Raw genomic sequence first — 23,758 nt, 5'->3', positions numbered from 1 at the left:
TTCAAAAAAACAGTTTGAATGGAGCTCACATAAATATTTTATTATGAAAAAACACCAATAAAATATATTTTGTGACAGCAGATAACCAAAATGTGAATAAAAACGGTAGAGATGTTAAATATGTTAAATGTGTAGATGTTAAATATTATAGTTACTAATTTCTTTTGTCCAGAGACTCATAATGAAATGTAATTTGGAACATTTCTTCTTTTGACACAATCCCCAAAAAGTGAAGTATTTTAGGAGATTTTGACTCAGTATGGAATAAATTTTAATTAAGAGTCTTAAAGTTTAACAAATAATTTCTACCTATAATATCTAATTTTCTAACGTCATTTTCTTAACAAAGTGTTTTACTTAGATATCTAGTTTGTTCTAGGACTTACAATGAGATTTTGTGTAGAATATTTCTTCTTTTAACAACTTTCGTCTAAAACTAAAGTTCATGTTACTTTCATGCATCAACCCGAAAAAAGAACAAAACAAATTTATTCAAAAAATATTTGGGTGTTTTGTTGGGTGTAAATACATATTTCTTTTTTTCGGCGAATTATATTGAAATTTGATGGAGAATATTTTTGTCTTTGACGTCTTCTATCTAGAATTAAGTTTTGTGGGACACAACTTAATAAACTCAGAAAAAGTAGAACATTAACCCTAAAACGTGATTTTACTTTTGCAGATTCCTGGCGTTTAGGTGCGATTTAGAGTTTTGGTGTATTCGGGGACCTATAGTAAAATTTTATGACAAATAATTTTGTAGAAAATTTTGATCTGATACGATTTCATTTTAAAGGAGTTTTAAACATTTTTAAAAAAAGTGAACCAAAAAGACCCCTTTAGTGACTCGCATGAGGGTTAATTTTTTCATAAGAAGATACCCCGCATTGTTGTGAGTAATATTCCCAGAGACACTTTATACCTAAAATGCAAGGATTCCAAGGAATCTGATGTCGAATATTTCAAAAACTGTAGAAATGGGCGAAAGTTGCCACGCCAATTTAGGTTACTTCTCGACGTAAACTTTCAAAATTCCGATACACGTGTCTTCTTTTTTCGGTCCTCTTTCATAATCTGGTCGAATTATCTTGTAATTATTTGTTGTGTTGTACAGTGTTATTGGTCTGATTCTCTAAGATGAACTCATATTCGCTCGAATTACTACCAATCTCCTGGTGTTGTAAAAAATTGTGTTTGATTGAAAGCAAAATGAAATTAAATATTCTTTAAAAAACAGAAGTTTGTCGTTAGTTCGAACGAACTTGAATTCGAATCGCCTTGGTGAAAAGGGCAATATTTGTATGTCTTCTTTTGTTAAATCGAATGTCGATTTCTTGTGTAGAAAATTTCTTCCTTCTATCTCAGTTCTGGAACTATTTAAGCTACATTCCGAAAATTACATAGATGTTTTGTGAAAAAGATGTTGTTGGCCCATATAAGATGCTACTTGCTTACGCATAGGCGACAAACGTCTCACACTGAAATTTAATGACAAGCAACTGCGAAAAAAAACTAGTATCTATAAATGTTAATTGACTAAATTATTGTATCAACCACGTTATTTTATAGCATAAAACACCATTTTCGGCTGAAAACTTGCTACCCATATTCATTAAAACTGGTAGAGACCATACTAGCACTTGTTTTTATGATTTAGTCAAAACGTTCTTATGGATGGCATGTTCGTCGAATAGGTCAAATGCTAAGATTTGTTATATATAAACAATGTTTGTATGTAGAAATGTTGTAATATTTATTATTTGTAATTATTTTGTTAAAGAATTTTTAAAACAAAATCATATAAATATGTTTCCTTTTATCGAATATACAATTACCTAATTTCAAATTTAATAATAAGTCACAGCCACTTGTTTTCAGATCACTTAATTGGCTTTGGGTGTACCCAGAACGGAACGGACAACATGGCGATTGATTGGCAACCAGCAGGAGAACACACGATGGGCAAAAGTACAAAAGTCCGTTTCAGCTTCATTGTGATCGATACATTTTTCCAAGCCATGTTGTACGGTGCTCAAGAATTTGGTATTATTGTTGGTGAATTGTTTGTAAATGGCCTTTTCGTCGTAACCTTTCCTCTCGTGGAAGATGCCCATTTTTTCGACCCAACATTTGACATAGCATTTGGTACGTTTGTGTTCCGGGAAAGTGTACTCCAAATATTGTTCATAAATTTCATCGGGAATACTGGGGAATTCTGCACGGCAGTCCTCGTGGGCTTTTAGAGCATCTTCGGGGGTGCGAACTTCAAATTTGGCAGCAGCGGAGGTCTGTGTGGAAACATTTCACTTTGGTATAACATTGCCACGTATTTTTTTTTTTTTTTTTGAAGTCAAAAACTTACCCAAGCCACACCACAAATCAAGAGAAACACAACTTGGAATTTCATTCTTGCGACAACTGATGTTTATTTCTTAACGGCTAATAATAAACTGAACTATGGTGGCGCTGGATTATTTCGATATAAAACTATTGTCTCTTGTTTTTCCAGAAATTGAAACCAACCGGTTTCTTGCAGCTACATGCAAATGGTTGTGGTCTGAGTTGAAGACTGGTTATAAACTTGCATAATATGGACCACAATAACACATGAATGACAGCTGATATCGAGGGGTACGGGGTTAAGTATTTAACGTCTGCCTGGTTACCTATTCAAGGTGTCAGTGTACATCATTGCCATTAAATAAATATCACCATCAACTTGTCGGGAGGAAAGTGCCAGAATATGTTTAATTGATTTTAATTAGCCAACGCTTAAATGTCAACATAATTTTGTAAAGCAAAAGACAAATGATTTACTAATATCAAATACTAAATGTAAACAAACGGCACAGTGTCTGTCAGGGTTCAAAAAGAGTTCTGGTGGGTATTTTCAAAGAAATGTCATCGTAAAGGCTGCTCCTAACTAATAACAAAAATAGAATATGTGGCATTTCAGGTTGTTTGGGGAAAAATGAGTGTTATATGAGCGTTGGTAGAGGAAAAATCATTGAGTGTTATATGTAAAATACAATCTTCAAATGCGTTTATTAAGTACATCAAAACATTGTCTTTAAATAATGTTTTTTTTTTTTTTAATTTTTTGTGATTGATTTATTGTTAAGAACTACTAATTTTTTCGTTTAACTCGACATTTTGACTTTGACGGCCCACTATTTATCTACCCTAAATTACTATATGATTGACGTAGGGGATGAAAGATACCAAACAGCGGACCTGACCGGCATTAATATAACAAAGCCCACGACTTATTTTAGTCCATCTTTCATCTCAGGTGAACACTGACTTCTCCGTGTTGTCACCTGGGGAGCTGCCTTTAGCACGTGTTAAAGGTAGTGAGCTAACATGTGCCGGACGATCATCCATAAGAACTTTTAAAAACTTGTTTAATAAAGTACGACCACACACAACACGAAAGTGGGGTATCGGTAAGCTAGAATCACAAAAGATAGCGGCATATTCCACTCAACAGCGCTGGCAGAGCAAATCGATAGCTCCACGTTTGGCGCGGTGAATGAAGACGCTCCTATGAGAATTAGAGGAAACTGCCTCAGCTCGCCAGATATCGCCATTGTGGCACCAGGTCTGATAAATGACGTATCCTGGCAATCCGTCATTTCCCTTAGTTCGGACCACCTCCCTATCATCGTCTTCGTAAACAGGCCACCCGACTTCATAACCTGTGAACGCCGTACTTTCCTGAACCATGGGAAAGCTGATTGGCAAAGTTTCAGAGCATTTACAACCGCTTCAGACAATTGCCCGAGGATCTGAGGGTCCTCGGGTAGCTGAGAGAACTTTCCGAGACATCATCACTAAAGCAGTCGCTCGCTACATACCTGCTGGTCGAATACCCGAAATAAGACCAAATTTCCCAACAGAGGCGACGGGACTAGCAAATGAGCGTGATGAGCTTCGTCGTACGAACCCCGAAGACCCAAGAGTTAGAGAACTTACTCTTGATGTCAACAGGCTAGTATGCGAACATAAGCGGAAAAAGTGGCTAGACCATCTGAAGCAATGTAACATTGGCGCAGGAATAAGTAAATTGTGGGCAACGGTTAAATCACTCTCGAGTCCGGAAAAGAAGGATGACAGAACGGCTGTTACTTTCAACGGCGTGGCAGTAACTGACCCACAGAGGTGCGCGTGTTATTTTAACCGGCAGTTCATAGAGCACTCCGAGAGTGATAGGGCGAAGAGAAGTGTGTTACGCCGTATAAGAAGAGCTCTTCCAGCCGAGGAAGTACCACCACAATTTACGATGAGCGATGTTGCAGATGCCATCCGAAACGCTAAATAATCCAAAGTGTTGGGCCCGCACCGAATATCGATGGTAATGCTTAAGCAGCTGGATGAACCTGGAGTTGAGTATTTAACAAGTATTCTCAAACTTTCGTTAGCCACTCATGTTGTACCAGATGCCTGGAAAGTTGGCAGGGTGGTCCCACTACTGAAGCCTAGCAAGGATGAGGTGAATCGTACAGGCCGATTTCACTCCTGTCGCCCGTAGCAAAGATCCTAGAGGCACGATGATAAGGTGTTTTCCAGTTGCCGAACATCAACATGGATTTCGGAAAATGCCTAGTACTACAACAGCATTAGACGCCATATCAACACATATCAGCAGAGGGTTGAACCAGAAAAGGCCGTGCGACCGAACAGTCATGGTGGCTCTTGACCTATCGAAGGCCTTCGATACCGTCAACCATGCCACGCTGTTCGAGGATATAGAGAAAACTAATCTCCAGCCATGTTTGAAACGTTGGGTAATCAACTATATGTGTGGACGCCAGTCGTTTGTAGAATTCAGAAACAAGAAGTCCAAAACCCTTCACTCTACGGGTTTTGGACTTCTTCTTTCTGAATTCTCAATTCCTTAACCCTCCCAGTCCATTTGTCGAAAATATTTGACATTTAGAAAAGTTTTTAAATGGACTGAAGTTATTTTTGACACTGAAAGGGTCAATGAAAGCACTCCTCGCTCCGATAACATATCAACATAGTGGCAAAATATTTACCACTCCACGTAAACCGCTGCAAAATCCATTCTTGTATGCCAACGACTGTGTCGTGCTGCTACAGTAGAGATAATGCGACACATTGGGCTACTCCGCAAACAGTAGCAATGCATAGCGCACCAAAAAAGTGTCGGGATAAAAGCAGAGAAAAGAAACTTATTCTCCGCAAGAAAAGAGGGAAATGGAAAAGCGGGAATGTGACAAAATCGAGATATACAGGCGCCAGACTGATGGCTTTGGTACTGGCACATCCTTCGGTAGAGACGAGAAAGGTATTGTGGTAACACTTACAGATAGTGTGCTCAGGTTATGAAAAGAACATTTTTCAAAACTGTTGGTATCCAATACCAGCGAAGACGAAGAAGACACCACAGAACCATATTTTTATACCCTCCACCATAAAATGCCCTGAACTGAAATAGAATAATTATTCTGTATCACGGATACCCCAAATGTCTAATCTTGGTCAGAAAATACATCTTAAAATGTCTTCAATCGGCCGGCGGGAGCTTTACACGATCATGGCGGCTATCTCAAAGCGTAGACCCATGTCGACAATTTTCGGTAAAAAAGTTATGTAACCGCTGGGAACCTCAAACCTCAAATAACAGTTAGTTCGGTTAACAAAGGTAGCTAAAAACCTCAAAATACCGAAAATCGTGAGGGGCCGTTATATGAAGGCTATACCAAAATATGGGTCTATATGTGTTGTCAGTTTTTGGTGGAGTAACTTTGTGACCAAAGTAAAAACAGGTAGTTAAAATTCTCAAGTAGTAGTTTTATGACCACTATGCCCTTCATATGTTTAACAAGTGAGCAAATACCAATGGCCTGGACGGGCCGACCATGCGATACCCTACACCACTACCCCAGTGCATAAGCTTTCCACTGGTAAACATTTCATTTTGGGAATATAATCCGGCTTCCAACAAACACGATATGCCTCTTTCTCTGTGGGACCCCCATATGCATCTAAAATTTCGTGACCATCAGATCAAAATTGCGCCCTGTATCGTGATTGCAAAAAATGGAACTGGATGCATTACCGACTATTGTGGTATCTCCCTTGTTTGACCACCTTCGCCTACCTACTTTACACCAATGTAACGGTAATATTGTCTTCTTCCAATGACAGGCTTTGCGTTGGAATACCCCTAATAGAAGCCGATATATTCACAAAGAATAAAAGTTTGAATTTGTCTCCAGATGAGATTTACGGCTATCAACAAAATCAATAGGCTTCTTCCTCTGAGGGACCCCCATTAACCCCCAACATTTCGTGACGATCCGACCAAATTGCGACCTGTAGCGCGATTTCGAAAAAAATGAAAATTTGGGATGTATTAGCGACTATTGCTATATCTCCGTTATTAGGCCACATACGCCAACCTACTTTGCATCATAGTAAAGGTGGGATATTGCACTTTCATAGTCAAACTTTGCTTTTGGAAGCTCCTTAACCAAAGCTGTGATATTCGTCATTATAATTAAAATCGCAAAAATTAAAATTTGGGATGTATTAGCGACTATTGCGAATATCTTCGTTGTTTGACCACCTACCGATTTTTGTCTGTAACTCAAACAGTGAGCTAAAGAATTCCACTGCTGATACCTTTAACAAATTTGATAGAGAATCAGCTGAAGTGGGTCTGGCAGTAAACGGCAAAAAGAGACCATGCTGAATGGTATCGAGGCGCAATGTGTCTTTAGAAATTGCTTACTATAATTTTGAGGTAGTTAAAGTCTTTTTCTAACGCGGCACCGAAATAAACAAAACAAACAACATCATACACTCTAAACTTTTTCTGTTGAATTTCACAATGCCTATCATTAGGCAACAAGATGCGACACAAAAGTGCGTAATTTTCAACAGCTTTGTTGCTGTAAGATTTTACGCAAAATGTGTTTAAAACTTTGCACATTTCGAGTTACGATTTTAGACACAATTTATTGTAATTTTACGCACTTTGGTGTGTAAATGTATGCAAATATACCCAAATGTATACATAATTTCTGAATGTGTTTAATAAAACTACATTGTGAATACAAGGAAAAAATTATTTTATTTATCTAAAAAATTTATTTTATTTATATAACAAGTAAGAACGGCGTTAAGTTCGGCCTGGCCGAACTTGCTGTACCCTCTATCACGAGTTGTATTGAAGTAAAATGGAACAATTAGTTTCCTTTCGATTATGAAGAAGACAAAATACCAATTTCAGTAATTTCTGTGAGTATTGACGTCACAACCTTCAGAATTACGAAAATCAGGAGGTATAGTTCTATAAGGCTATATCGAAACGTGCACCTATACCGACGAATTTCAGTCAGAAACGGGGCTATATAAAGGCGTGGACCTATACCAACAAATTTCAGGTGGAACGTTTTATATCCTCAACGAAGACTAATTAACAAATTTCAACCATTTTGGTGGGATACAGAAGCTAAAACCTTCAAAATACCGAATATCGGGAGGTACCGTTCTATGGGGGCATATGAAGGCGTCAACCTATACCAATAAGTTTCAGGTGGAAAGTTCTATACACCCAACGATAACTAAATACCAAATTTTAGCCATTTTGGTGGGATAATGAAGCTAACACCTCCAAAATACCGAATATCGGGAGGTAGCGTTCTATGGGGGCTATATGAATGCGTGGACTTATACCAACAAATTTCAGGTGGAAAGTTTTATGCACCCAACGATTGCTAAATACCAAATTTCAGCCATTTTGGTAGGATAATGAAGCTAAAACCTTAAAAATACCGAAAATCGGGAGGTACCGTTCTATGGGGGCTATATCAAAACGTGGACCGATATATCCCATTTTCAATACCAACCATCCTGCAAGTAATAAAAACTTCTGCACTAAATATTGACTCTCTATCTTTAAAATTGCGAGCTGTATCTTGGTTTCAACAGACAGACGGACGGACGGACAGACGGACATGGTTAAATCGACATAGAATTTTATGCTGATAAATAATATATATACTTTATAGGGTCTCCGACATATATTTCGATGTGTTACAAACGGAATGACAAATTTAATTATACCCTCCTTATGTATACCCTCCTTAAAAGTACTAATAAAAGTAACTTCTAAACTCTTATGACAATTACAATTATTTATTACTCTTAAATTTTTAAACTATTTAATCAATTTAAATTATTTTTCGGCTTTTAACCTCTTTTTCAAAAATTTTTTTAATGACTTTTTATTTACTTCTTATTTTAACTGTGATTTACATATAAAACAAGTAAAAAAGTATCAGTCGGCTTTGACGACAGAGATACTCGTATACCCTCAGCCTGTGTATATTGAAACAAAAAATGTTTGTATTTAGGGGGTTTTAAAAATTTTGGGATTTTGAACCGACAAAAATGTTGATTAGGATTAAAGATCAAAAGTTTTGCGGAGGAGATACTAAAAGGAATGGATCGACATTGACCATTATGAAAGTGGATCTCCAGCCACTACATATGGTGCCTATGGGGTTTTTACACCCTTCGGGCTGTTTTCTCAAGAAGTATGGACTTGTCCCTGAAAAAAATTTTTACCATCGTAATTGAGGCAGCGAATGCAAGTTGCTTCAACAAAAATAACAAACATTTCAGGAAGATATATTAGGATGTGGAAAGTATGGACCAATTCGGCCACTCCCTTCAAGAGTTATCGTGTGCACAATTTTTCCGAACATTTTTTAACTTTTGTGGTAGCTGAAGGAGTGGACCGATATGGCTTATATTCGAACTTAAACTATGTTTGGACTAAATCTTATTAAGGCTAAATGTTGGACCGAGTCGGCTGATCCGTTCTAGAGTAATCTTGCGCTCCAACCACCTCACACGGTGTCATAGGGGTTTTTTGCAACTTTCATGCTATTTTCTCAGGAAGTTTGGACTTGCCCCTAATGAAACTTGTACCGTCGTATTGGGGACAGTGAATACAAGTTGCTATCTCTCGCCCTAAACTGAACTTTTACAAAATTTTGTGTGGGGGGTCCCCGAAGGAGTGGACCGATTGCGTCCATATTGAAACCTTATCTAAGTCGGTTGCTCCCTTCAAGAGTTATCGTGCGCACAAATTTTCCGAACATTTTCGAACTTTTGTGTGGGATGTACCGGAAGGAGTGGACCGATATAGCCCATCTTCGAACTAAAACTAATATTAAGAAAGTCAAAATTTAAACCGAATCGGTTCATCCGTTCGAGAGTTATCGTGCGCTCCAGCCAGCCAGACAAACGGACGGACATTGCTCAGTCGACTCCAAATTGTCTGAAAGACATTTCAAAAATATTTGGGGTCTATAACCATTATTTCGATCAGGCACATTTTGCCCGTATGAAAGTGTATATACCATCGTTAGCATAAAAAACACTGATACTAGTCGTGCTGATGTATGGTTCCGAAGCCAGGTACTCGCGCAAGCAGATAATGCAGAGTGGAGTGTTCGAGACAAATATTCTACGAAATATCTACAAGCCAATATGCGTTAACTGTGAACATCGACGTCATATAAACCACGAGCTATATCGGGTATTCAACGACATCAGTATAGTTAGAGATTATGTTGGCTAGGCCATTTTATGAGAATGAGCAGTGATGAACCTACCTAAGACGAACTAAAAAACACTATTCCAAATTGAAAAAGTTAAGCAACAAACAAAAATGAATGGAAATCTTTGTTAGTTAGCGAATATATTTTCTGTTCCAGGTTAACACTAAGATAATGTCATCTGTCTTGAAGGACAAACAATAAGATAACGGGCAAAACAACCAATTTAATCTTCTCCATGTTTTAGTAATTAAAGAATACCCGAAGGCTACAAAGAATGTAAACTAGAATAGCTTCTGTCAAAATTTGATCTAAGATTTTTTCATCTTCTTCTTCCCATTCCTTCTACATTTTCAAATCAGTTAGAAAATTGTTTTATTCTTTTTATTTTTTAATAGAATTAATTTCAAATTGCCCCTCCCACATCCATTCATTATTATTGATAGCCTTTGTTGATGTTTTATTAAAAACAATTTACCTAGAAGTTCTTTGAACTCATCCGCCCAAAATTTACAAATAATTTCATTTACAATAATAGCCTTGGACTTGAACGGCCACGTTTAATAATCCATCAAAAGCATATTTTACATTAAACAAATACCAGCTGTTTATTGTTTAATTGAAACTTCTATGAATTCCACGTCTGACTTGAGTTCAATGCATTTGCCTCCGTGTTAATCAAACATCAATATTAAGCTTCTTGCCTGAGTTGTTGTTGTTTTTCTTGTGTTATTTTTTGGACAGAAGTGCTCAATAGCCTCGTTGATTGTTCAAAGGCGTACTAATTTTTTTTTGTTTTTTGATATTTTCTTTAGACCGGGAAGGTGGTGAAAGAGGGTGAGCGAGGGAGGTTGGGAGTTGTTGATGCGATGGCTTATGGTAGTGAAATATTTAGTATTTGTTGTTATTGTGTGTGTGTTTTTTATGTTCGTTCAAGTGTTGCATGTTAAACAAAATTTACTTTCATTTTCCGCTCGAATTAATTTTGCTACAAATTTAACATATTTGCTTAATGAATTTTTAATGCATCATCTCTTGTTAAGCTATTTTTTCTTCGCTCATTCATCCATCCGATGTTTGTGCTTTCCTGGCATTTTTTAATGTATTTTTTGGAAGTTTATTTATTTTTTTGTCGGTTGTTACATTATTGCCCCTAGTTTCGTTTTGTTGTGAATAGGATCAGATCTAAATTTGAATGTACTTTTAAGTCAAGATTTATGGTTTTAAAATTTGAACATTTTGATGGTATATTGCCGTCAATAAAATACTACTTATGAAAAATGCTAGACATGTAGTGTTAAAACGAAAGTTAATTTGTATTGTGTTTTGCTTGTTAGTAATTCCGATATTTAAAGTTTCTATATGTAAAAAGTTAAAGTTTAAATAAAACAAATTGTCAAAAGTAATCCTGCTTTATTAGAAAGTGAGAGTATAAATTCTACAGTCACACACTGTCAAACCTTCATCGAATTTGATTTTGTAAAATAGATTTCTAAAAGAAAATTAGAAAATCGGTCGGATAATAAATTCATTCTATAGATTTAGGCATTTCATTTCCTATAAGTCAGTAAAGAGACAATATGTAAAGTCCACATTACTTAATTCCTATCATATCAAATATCAACTATCTGTAGTATGTATGTCCCACGAACCTCTAAACTTTAACTAAAACTGTCTTTTCCAGTTCAAATTCTGCTTGCGGCATGTATTATATATGAGGTATTATGAGTTGGTTTTGGCAAAAAAGTTTGTAACGCATCGAAATGGTCGTAGACCCATACTTATATATATATCAAAATGAATGTCTCTACGAGCTGTGTCCGTCTGTCCATCTAAACCTTGTAATCACGCTACAGGTCGCAATTTTGATCGGATCGTCACCAAATTTTGGGTGTTGATTATGGTCCCGGAGGGGAAGAAACCTATTGATTTTGGTGATGGTCGGATAATATTCGGGCAAAAAACTTATTTGGAGAAAAAGTCAACGATGATATCGCAATAGTTGCTAATACAACCCAACTTTTCATTTTTGCTATTTTAATTATAACGACGAATATAACAGCTTTGGTTGGGAAGCTTCCAAAAGCAAAGCCTGAATGTGAAAGTAGAATATCTCAACTTTACAATGATGCAAAGTAGGTTGGCGTAGGCGGCCAAATAACGGAGATATAACAATAGTCGGTAATATATCCCATTTTTAATTTTTTTTTTCGAAATCGCGCTGCAGGTCGCAATTTTAATCGGATAGTCACGCAATTTTCGATAGGCTGCAAACACAACAGATAGCCACAGCATATTCCACTCACTCCACTTGTCCCGATAACATAACAACACAATGGCAACATATTGCCCACTCCATGCAAACAGCCGCAAAATCCATACTTGGATTCCAGAGACCTCCACAAAGGAATTCATGGTATGACCAGGAGTGTCGTGCTGCTACCGAAGAGAAAAATGCGGCATATAGAGCTACTTTACAATCAGTAGCAACGCGTAGCGCGCGAGAGATATATCAGGAGAAAAGGAGAGAAGAGAAACGTCTTTTCCGCAAGAAAAAGAGAGAAATGGAAAAGCGGGAGTGTGAAAAAATCAAGATGTACAGGAGCCAGAATGAAGTCCGAAAATTCTACCAAAGAGTGAAACATCAAACAGATGGCTTTGGTACAGGCACATCCTCCTGTAGAGACCAGCAAGGTAATCTGGTAACAGATACAGATAGCGTGCTCAGGATATGGAAGGAACATTTCTCCAATCTGCTGGTATCCAATAGTAGCGAAGACGATGATACCACAGATCCAATCCCAGAAGATGGTATAGAATGTATACCGCCCGGCCAAGATGAGGTAAAAACAGCAATCAACCGGCTGAAGAATAATAAAGCAGCAGGAGCCGATGGCTTACCAGCCGAGCTGTTTAAAACCGGAGGCGACGCGCTGATAAGGTGTATGCATCAGCTAGTTAGCACCATCTGCAAGGAAGAACGCGTACCCGACGATTGGAACCTGAGCATCCTATGTCCCGTCCACAAGAAAGGAGATAAGACTGTATGCTCAAACTATAGGGGCATAAGTCTTCTCCCTATTGCCTATAAGATAGTGTCAGGGATATTGTGAGAACGACTAAAGCCAATGGTCAACGAAATAATTGGACCATACCAATGTGGCTTTAGACCTGGCAAGTCCACCATTGACCAGATATTTACCCTGCGACAAATCCTAGAGAAGACCCAAGAGATGCAGATCGACACATATCACCTTTTTATCGATTATAAAGCAGCATTCGACAGTCCCCTCCGATCAAAGGTATTCCACGCAATGTCTGAATTTGGTATCCCCGCAAAGCTCATCCGGCTTTGTAAGATGACTTTAACTGATACTAGGTCCTCAGTTCAAATTGGAAAGAACCTCTCCGAAGAATTTTGTACCAAAAGAGGTTTCAGACAAGGAGACAGCCTTTCGTGTGACCTCTTCAACATTTTGCTGGAAAAGGTAACACGAGATGCAAATGTCAAAAGAAATGGCACAATTTACACCAATAGCCACATGTTACTTGCCTATGCTGATGACATAGACATCATGGGACGATCAGTAAAGGAAGTAACTGATACGTTTAGGAAGGTCGAAGCAGAATCTGCGAAAGTGGGTCTGGCGGTAAACGGCGAAAAGACCAAATTGATGGTGTCGACGCGCAAAGCGTCCATAGAGGTCGGACCAACTGTGGAAGTTGGTACCTACAATTTTGAGGTAGTTAAAGACTTCGTCTACCTTGGCACTGCCATAAACACAACAAACAACATCAGTTGTGAAATAAGAAGAAGAATTGTATTGGCCAACAGATGCTACTATGGTCTAAGTAAGCAATTTAAAAACAAAGCCACATCTCGTCAAACAAAAATAACACAATACAAAACGCTGATACTACCCGTGCTAATGTATGGCTCCGAAGCATGGGTACTTGCGCAAGCAGATAAGGCAGTGTTTGGTGTGTTTGAGAGGAAAATTATTCGATAGATCTACGGGCCGATTTGCGTTGACGGTGAATATCGACGTCGTATGAACCATGAGCTATATAAGCTATACAAAGACATGAATATAGTTAAACGTATATATTATTGATCAGCATAAAATTCTATGTCGATTTGACCATGTCCGTCTGTCCGTCCGTCCGTCTGTCTGTTGAAATCAAGATACAGCTCGCAATTTTAAAGATAGAGAGTCAAAATTTGGTACAGAAGTTTTTATTACTTGCAGGATGGTTGGTATTGAAAATGGGATATATCGGTCCACGTTTTGATATAGCCCCCATAGAACGGTACCTCCCGATTTTCGGTATTTTTAAGGTTTTAGCTTCATTATCCTACCAAAATGGCTGAAATTTGGTACGTAGTCTTCTTTAGGGGTATAAAACTTTCCCCCAGAATTTTGCCGGTATCGGTCCACACCTTCATATAGCCCCCATTGAACGGTACCTCCCGATTTTCGGTATTTTTAGGGTTTTAGCTTCATTATCCTACCCAAATGGCTGAAATTTGGTACGTAGTCTTCTTTTGGGGTATAAAACTTTCCTCCAGAATTTTGTCGGTATCGGTTCACACCTTCATATAGCCCCCATAGAACGGTACCTCCCGATTTTCGGTATTTTTAAGGTTTTAGCTGCATTATCCTACCAAAATGGCTGAAATTTGGTACGTAGTCTTCTTTAGGGGTATAAAACTTTCCCCCAGAATTTTGTCGGTATCGGTCCACACCTTCATATAGCCCCCATAGAACGGTACCTCCCGATTTTCGGTATTTTGAAGGTTTTAGATTCATTATCACACTGAAATGGCTGAAATTTGGTACTTAGTCTACGTTGGTGGTATAAAACTTTCCCCCAGAACTTTGTCGGTATCGGTCCATGCCTTCATATAGCCCCCATAGAACGGTACCTCCCGATTTTCGGTATTTTGAACGTTGTGGCCTCAATATTCCACCGAAATGGCTGAAATTTGGTATTTAGACTTCGTTGGGGGTACTCAAACTTCCTCTTTAAATTTGTCGGTATAGCTCCACGCCTTTATATAGCCCCCATGGAAATGTACCTCCCGATTTTTCGTATTTTGAAGGTTGTGTCTTCAATATTCCACCAAAATGGCTGAAATTTGGTAATTAGTCTTCAATGTGATATAAAACTGTTCGCCAGAAATATGTCTGTACAGGTCCACACTTTCATATTGCCCCATTTCTGACTAAAATTCGTCGGTATAGGTCCACGTTTCGATATAGCCCCCATAGAACGGTACCTCCCGATTTTCGTAATACTGAAGATTGTCCAATATCCGACCGAAATGACTGAAATTCGTTATTTCGTCTTCCAAGAGTTATAAAATATTCCAGAAGAGTTTTATCAGTATAGGCCCACGTCTTCCTATATCCCCATAGAAGCGTACGTCTTGATTTTCGGTATTTTTTAAGTTTAAGCCACATTCTCTTACCGAAATATAGGAAATATGGTATTTAGTCTTCTTTGAGCCTAAAAACTTTCCGTCAGAAATTTGTCGGTATAGATCGACGTTTTGAAATAGCACCCATAGAATGGTGCCTCACATTGTTTTACCGAAATAGCTGAAATGTAGTATTAAGTCTTCTTCATACACGAAAGGAAACTAATTATTCCATTTTATTTCAATACAACTTGTGGTGGAGGGTATAACAAGTTCGGCCCGGCCGAACTTAACGCCGTTCTTACTTGTTTTCATTTCAAATTTCCATAGAACAAGATCCAGCCCCTGGCAAGGAAAGTAGAAGATATCACCTTTACAACGATGTAAAGTATGTAGGTTGTTGTAGGTGGTCAAACAACAGAGATATTGCAATAGTCGGTAATGCATCCCATTTTCTGATTTTTTTTGTAATCACGCTACAGATCGCAATTTTGATCGGATCTTCACGAATTTTTTTGGGAGTTGATGCGGGTCCCACATAGGATGAAGCTTATTAACTTTGGTGGTGGTCGGATAATATTCAGGAGTCGGAATAAGCAAAAAGCTTATGTGGAGAAAAGTCAACGTTTTTTTCTTATGCGAATATCTCCGCTTCTGGTAGAAGTATTCCAAAAGGAAAGCCCGTCGATGGAAGAAGAAAATATCTCCTTAATATTGATGCAAAGTATGTTAGCAGGGACGTAAGCAGTGGGGGGCCTAGGGGGCCCAGTTGTTTTAGATTATTTCCAGTTTCAGTTTTTTTAGATTATTTTGAAAACATTTTCGGGTACCTCCCTCACAAGAGTTCAACATAACTTCAGTTTAAGGGCTGTCCGAGGAGCCTGTGGACATTTTTACCAAAAGGTACTCCTTGTGGCCTTGTTTACATCGATATTCTATTTTTCATAACATAGGTTTTATCAATCCCATCAATATGGGTATCAAATGAAAGTGCTCAACCATTAGAATACAATGTACTATATAAAATTAAAATCCAAGGTGGCAGCATCTACAAAATGGCGGATAACTTAGGTTTTATCAATCCCATCGACATGGGTATTAAATGAAAGGTCTCAACAAGTAGAATACAATTTACTATGCAAAATTGAAATCTAAGATGGCCGCCGCTACCAAATGACTGATAACAATTTTTTATCAATCCCACCAATATGGGTATCAAATAAAAGGGCTTGACAAGAAGAATACAGTGCACTATACAACCTCAATATTTAAGATGGGCGCAGCCACTAAATGGCGTATAATTAAGATTGAAATTTAGAAACTGAATCTGTAATGTAGGTATCTGATTAATCCAGCCTGAATCCACCACCCAAGTCAAGATTTTTTATCGTGTCGAGGACTGTGTGGCGTTAGGGTGGCTAAAAATGATACGTCGTTAGCGGTACACCACCCAAGTTAATGTGAAAGGTTAAAACGCGCCGAAAACTGTATGGCATTAGGGTGGATAAACATGATATGTCGTTAGCGTTTTCCCCTCAAGACTCAGGCGCATCTTGTTGTACATAGCCTTGCCTCTTTATTGGACCTCTGGGGGGGTCGACCGTTTAAATGTCCATTACTCGTGGGAACAAAATGTTAAAAAAATATAAAAAATACAAACACAACTAAAACAGAAACTGCAACACAACGTAATCGAAGGCTTCAAAAAGCGAAAGAAAAGTATAAAGCAAAACGAGCTAAAGAAAGTGAAGGTGATAGAAATAGTCGATTACAGAAACGACGGGAACAATTAGCGTCAAAAACACCTGAGCAATATGAGGCCAAGTTAAAAAAGCAACGTCAGCGATATACACAAATGACGGCGTCAGAAACGCCTGAAGAATATGAAACCAGGTTAACAAAGCAACGTGCGCGATACACGCAGATGATAGCGTCAGAAACGCCTGAAGTATATGAAGCCAGGTTAACAAAACAACGGGAGAGATACACACAGATGTGTGTTGCCTTTAATACTATCATGGGCTTCTACAATACATAAAATGCAGGGCAGCACTGTGGATCACGCAGTCGTATACTTAGGTGCGAAACTGTTTGAAGAAGGTCAAGGCTACGTGGCTCTTAGTAGAGTAAGATCTTTGTAGGGACTACGTATAGAGGAGTTGGACTGCAATAAACTAACGGGCAAGAAACCTTGCAATAATGAAGCACTAAATGAATTAAACAGAATGCGAAATAAAAACTAAAAACTAGAAAATAAAAATAGGTAAAAAAACTTTTTAAGTTAAACGGTTTTATGTTAAACATACATTGCAATGTTTAAGATAAATGTACTAAAAACCAAAAAATAATAAAATAGATACAGTCGTGGGAATTATAAACATATGCATAGACTAGACTAAAATAAAACCGTGGGGCACGTCAATTGTCTACAAATTATCGACTTAATGTGTTATAGAAGAATCGTTTAATTCGTTGTTAGGCAGTTGGCCCGCAGACGGTGAGGAAATTACTTACTATTTTCTTGCTCATGGAAATTTCAATAGTTATACACTCCATGTAAATAAAACAGATGTTTCAACTAGTTTATCGTTGGACATTCACACTGCTGGCTGCCGAGGAATCGTTTCACTGCTCGTAGTTTGTCTTTAATCGACAAAGTACTACTCGCTCACCACTATGTTACCCTAAAACTCGCTTATAATCGAGCTTGCTAGCTTGTTTCCACATTCTAGCCCTACTTATCACACGTCCATCGTTGTCGGTTGAACAACTGCCTAATTATAGTGTAACATTACAAAACAAACATTTTAATCAACGATTGTACACAGTTGACGTGCCCCACGGTTTTATTTTAGTCTAGTCTATGCATATGTTTATAATTCCCACGACTGTATCTATTTTATTATTTTTTGGTTTTTAGTACATTTATCTTAAACATTGCAATGTATGTTTAACATAAAACCGTTTAACTTAAAAAGTTTTTTTACCTATTTTTATTTTAAAAGTAATAAAAGTTATGCCGCACAGAGGGGAAATTTGTGTTAAAATTTGACAAAAGCCCTAGAAAGCTCATTTATAGTCGTATTGATATATAGCATTTCCAGATTAAATGAAACCTTTTCCAAATTAAATGAAACCTTTTCCAAATTAAATGAAACCTTTTCCAAATTAAACGAAACCTTTTCCAAATGAAATGAAACCTTTTCCAACGGAAATGAAACCTTTTCCAATTGAAATGAAACCTTTTCCAATTGAAATGAAACCTTTTCCATTTGAAATGAAACTTTTTCCAAATTAAATGAAACCTTTATTTTTTATTATAATGAACATTAAACTGATATTGATTTTTATTGTTTTAAAATAAAATAATTATAACAAATATAGTTATATAGGAATGTATTTGTGAATAAGCGTTACAGATACCATTGTTTTTTAATTTTTTTTGTTTTTTGAGTTATTATTTCATAGTTTTTACTTCAGTCTTAACTATGTTTTCCAAACCTTAAAAATGAAATACGGAAATTGAAAATTACTTTAAAAACAGCCTCAGTCGAAATAGAACGAGCCTAAAACGTCGAAGTTATGAAAAAACAGGCTCGGTATTTTCCAAAATGGATACTTCAACAAAGGGAACATTTAATATTTATAGAAGATAGTGGATTTAATCTTCAGACTGTGCTGCCTTCATTATAAGATCGATATGTAACTCTAATGGCAGTAAATAAAATCGGGTGTTTTGTGTACCATAATATAATTTCAAGTTTAAGTGTGAATGCAGACAAATTCATTTATAGAAGGTATTTTGAGGAAGATTACACCAGACTTAGAAAACTCGTTTCTGATAATGTCATAGGCATGACGATTTTTAGGTTATTGGCGAATCATGGGCGCTATGAATTTTATATTATATATTTGAATACAGGACTATATAGTAGACACCCTGAGCATATCCGGAATGCCATATGAAGCTCCTATGACTTCCCTGACTTCCCCCGATGACGTAATTACAGCTTAAAATACTCAAAATATACAATTTTTACAAGATGCATCGTATGTTTTCTATATTTTTTGATATATATTCGCCACAATTATTTCAAAAAACGTTTTGTATCGAGCGTATAACATCTTCTTAATATATTAGTGTCGAAAAACCCGCAAAAAATATTTGTTTGTATCCGAAAATAACGAAATTCTGGGTGAAACTCGTAAAAACCGATTTTGAGCTATATCTCATGAACAAGAGCTGATGGAGAAAAACCGTGACCAGATTTGAAAATAGCTCGCCGATTTCATTTAGAAACAACAACAACTTCGGTTGAAACAAAAGTCGTGTTGACCAGTGTACAGTCGAAATCGCTTATAACGTCGGTCAAGGGACCGACCAAAATCGGACGCTATAAGCGATAGTCGTTATAAACGATACTTATAAAAGAGGTTAAATTATATTATGTATAGTAACTTTTGAGTATAAATGCGTTGTTTTATTACTTTTTCGTCTATAAGTTTACAAACGTATGAATGACTTAAAAACAAAATAATAAAGAATAACGATATTAAATACATTCATCAGCAGATACGAGTATTTTACGTAAATATAGGATATGGTTCACTTTAAAATAGTATGTTATTTTAGTTTGGGCTTTTGAATTCCAACAAAAGCTTCAAATTTAACTCAGATCTGAGTTTTGAAAGGGTCTTTTAAAACATATTCTTGTAACATCTTCTGAGTAAAAAAAATTTTGAAGGGTTTCTACAGTTAGACACGCCTCTGAATTGACACTGGGTGGCAAAAATTCAAGCTTACCTGTATTGAGACTGCCTCCATGTGAGTCGTAATTCAGTTGTCCAACCCCATCTTCGAATATGTTGCGCATTTTGTTGTTGTTTGAGTTTGAAAAAATATACATACAACAAAATATTGAGAGAAATTGTTCTTCTTCGTATGGTTCGACTTTATAACCGATAGCAAAATTCAAGTATTTCACAAAAAAACCGACGTTACAACCGATATGACGTTATAAGCGGTATATATTTGTGTGGAATATAAAGGGTAGAAATTCGGGACTTATGGATTTCGACGTTATACGCGATATGACGTTATAAACGACGACGTTATAAGCGATTTCGACTGTAATCAGCAAATACGTAAGAGGAATGACATAAGAACTATATTAGAATTAAACAGATATCAACTTTAATTCCTGCTGCCATATTCCCAAAGTTCAACCGATTTAGAATGCATTTTCAAAAATAAAATGCTGCCTCATAACTGAGGCGATAGGGCGCAGCATTCAACAGAAAAATCAGCAAGATTGTTCGAAAAGGCGATTGTATTGAAAGTTTCCCAAGCAGAAAACTGAAGGGACTGACTACGTAAGAAAAGTATTATGTTAACATAGTCAATTGATATATTTCTCCTTTCCAGATCTATATTTAACAAAACAATCAAGAATTTCAGCTTTTGTTTTTCGTTTATTGATAAAAATAAAGTTAAAATTATGAAATAAGAGCTCAAAAAGAGTCGAAAAAAAACAATGATACCTGTAGTGAGATTCTGTAACACATTGTTGTCCTTACCGACAAATGTCGTTAAAATTAAAATGCTCATAATTTCGGTAATTAACGAATTTTTGCGGTAAGTTAACGAAGAATAAAAAGTAGTCGCTAACCTTTGTCGACAGCAAAAGTGATGCCAACTTTTATTGAACATTTTCAATAATAATTTTGCGATTTAATTTTACCGATTTTTGTCGGTAAAGGTAAAAATGAGTTAAAAAATCCCACTACTGTAAGGTTTATTCGCAAATACATACCTATATAACTATGCTTGTTTTAATTACATCAATTGATGTTAACATTTTTATTTAAAACAATAAAAATCAATATTAGTTTCAAGTTCCTTATAATAAAAAATAAAGGTTTCATTTAATTTGGAAAAAGTTTCATTTCAAATGGAAAAGGTTTCATTTCAATTGGAAAAGGTTTCATTTCCGTTGGAAAAGGTTTCATTTAATTTGGAAAAGGTTTCATTTAATTTGGAAAAGGTTTCATTTAATTTGGAAAAGGTTTCGTTTAATTTGGAAAAGGTTTCATTTAATTTGGAAAAGGTTTCATTTAATTTGGAAATGCTATAAAATTTTGCACAAAGCATATTTTCTGTACAAGGATTAATCCTATAGAAAATAATGAAAATCGGTCCAGATTTGGATCCAGTTTCCATATATATTCGCACCTGATGTGAGATAAAAATGCACCAAAATCACTGAAATTTGACACACGCAACCTGAACTAGCCTAAAAAAACATTTAGCCAATTTTCAAACAAATCGGTACAGATGTATATATAGTCCCATATGCATATATTTTATTCCAAATTTTATTTTTTGAAACTTACTTAATTTAAATTTTTCTCAATTTACATGAGAAAAGCCGTGAATGTTTCTGAAGAATGCAAACATATTTGATAGGCGTTGTTTTAGTCTGATAAATAAGAGTCCCGGTTATACGGCGGAACAAAATTTAGTGTGAGTAAACCTTGCAATTCCATATAAAAATATTTCATATTTTAATTGAGAAAAATTAGATTTTTTCGGAATGCCGCAAATATGCGCAATTTTTTATGATTGAATCTGATATTTGAGACTCAAGCGCATAAAACATTAGAAGAAACTATGGTCGGGAAACGACGGGGAAATAGACTTTTTCACTATTGAAATTGTAGTAATCTTAAAAATTATCATAAAAAAAATTTTATAAAGAGGATATGTATCACCATTATTAAAGAGCAAAGATGTAAAATCAATCTGAAAATTTTAAATGCTAATCTTGTTGGGAGACTGTACAAAAACAATAAATCTTGAAAAATATAAATTTTCGTGAAAATAATGTCATTTTAATGTTCACCTAATTTCTTAGTTTTCGAAAATTTACTTTTTGTTTTCAGTATGGCTGAGTTCAATCGACTACTGCATTGAATTGGTTAATCTTACAAAGTCGAGTATGGTTATAGCAAATGTAGAAAAGAGTCTGGTTGCCGTTTATCAAAATTTTTTTCATAATAAACGATTTTCATATTTTGAGTTTTGAGCAACTTTAGGCCTATGTTTCCCCTCTGTGTGCCGTTCCGAAATTTTTAAACCCTTTACCACGAAATATTTTGAAATAATACAGGTCGCAATTTTGGTCCCAGAGAGAAAGAGGCATATTAAAGAAGTATAAAAGAATTGTTTACCAATGAGAAGCTTACGCACAGGGGTAGTGGTGTAGGGTATCACATGGTCGGCCCCGTCCCGACTATAGCCTTTGCTCACTTGTTTATTTTTTTAATTTCTATTTTATAATAGCAAACCCCGGTCCGTGTTGCTGGCCCGTCGTAATGAGTTTTAATGACAACTTTTTATGGATCTTATGCTTGACAATTCAAAAGTTGGTATTTTCTACCTCACTACTTCGGTGCATATTCAAACAGAGGAGGATTTTGAATGTATCTACAGATTTTATCTGCAACCTTTCTATTCTCATACGGACTTTGTCGAATTTTTTCGCCCATTGATGCTGTTTAGGGTTTATTATCGTCCACGTCCTCTGGCTGATAGACCGTTGAACCTCACCATATAAGGAAATTTGTAAATATATCGTTTTCTTGGTCGGAGGTTTAGCAAATATAGCGATTATAAAACAATAAGCCCCGGAAATTCGGGCATTTTGGACCAAAGGACATTCCTGAACAGTTTCTGAAAATTGTATGAAATTAGGTTCAGTGTTGTCATAAAATAATGTATTGAAAAGAGTGGGCGTGGCTATTAGTTTACAATATATAACATATTTAAAAGTGGTCCGGTATTTTGGCTCCAAATATATACCTAGGATACACACAACGCCATTGCCTTCCAAAATTTATGCTGAAACCGATTTAATCCTAAGTTTGGTTTATACATATAGCGTTTAAAAGAAAGGCATGGAGAAGGTACCCCACCTCCTCCGAAATTCATAAAATATACATAACAACGGCAAACCTTAAGCTTTTGCTGCAATTTCATGGAAATTGGTTCAGTATTATTGGAGATATAAAATATAAAAATGGTGGGTCTTTAGGCTCCAAAGAACTACCTGAATTGTAGTTTAATTCTTAAATTTCTAAACCGATACATTCGTAATATTTGCAAATTTTTAAATAATATCGCATAGGGGATGTACCGCGCCCCCTCTGGAATTCAATAAAATATATAGCTTGTTTCGGGTGCCATCCCCCTACATTCCCTGACAATTTCAGGAAAATCAGTTCAGTAGTTTTTGTTTTGTAATAAAAGTGGGTATGGTCAAATTTTCTTTGCATAAAAACCTATGTTGGGTTATGAGGAACATTTCAAAAAAAGAATTATCCAAATTCGTCCAGTTCTCAACTGATGCCATTACCAACGAACGACATTTGATTTTTTTACCCTTAGAATTTTTTTGAAATTGTTATCATTGTGGTATTGCTTTTATAATTTCGAAAATTCGAAAAAAAACGTTATGGTCGCATTTAAGAGTTAATCAATGGTACATAGGTAATCCAATAAAATCGGATAACTTTAGGCCGAAATTCAACAAAATATTGTCTTCGTTCAAATGAAATCATTGATTTTTTTCTGTTGATTTTAAAACATTGGAAGGTAAGTTCTTATAATAGAAGCACATTGAGCACCAAAAAAGGATTTTTTTCATATTTTTATACCCTCAGCATTTATGCTAACGAG

The 23,758-nt window shown here is 36.3% G+C and overlaps 2 protein-coding genes across 2 annotated transcripts in view; both read right to left on the bottom strand.

Moving 5' to 3' along the window:
• Positions 1 to 23,758, bottom strand: part of Obp83cd (Odorant-binding protein 83cd) — a 540,642-nt gene that overhangs the window by 4,983 nt on the left and 511,901 nt on the right. The gene's annotated exons all lie outside the window — the stretch shown is intronic.
• Positions 1,729 to 2,501, bottom strand: Obp83g (Odorant-binding protein 83g). The gene is made up of 2 exons (XM_073964023.1): positions 2,363 to 2,501; positions 1,729 to 2,288 (listed from the first exon to the last, which is right to left on the bottom strand). Exons 1-2 carry the CDS (start codon positions 2,405 to 2,407, stop codon positions 1,884 to 1,886), a joined length of 450 nt encoding a protein of 149 aa, XP_073820124.1. The 5' UTR covers positions 2,408 to 2,501; the 3' UTR covers positions 1,729 to 1,883.

The sequence above is a fragment of the Musca autumnalis genome, unplaced genomic scaffold (assembly GCF_047663935.1).
Source record: "Musca autumnalis isolate F117 unplaced genomic scaffold, ASM4766393v1 scaffold_1, whole genome shotgun sequence".
Classification (NCBI taxonomy): domain Eukaryota; kingdom Metazoa; phylum Arthropoda; class Insecta; order Diptera; family Muscidae; genus Musca; species Musca autumnalis.
Note: the sequence above shows the minus strand (reverse complement) of the source record. Positions and strands in the feature narration are given on the sequence as shown.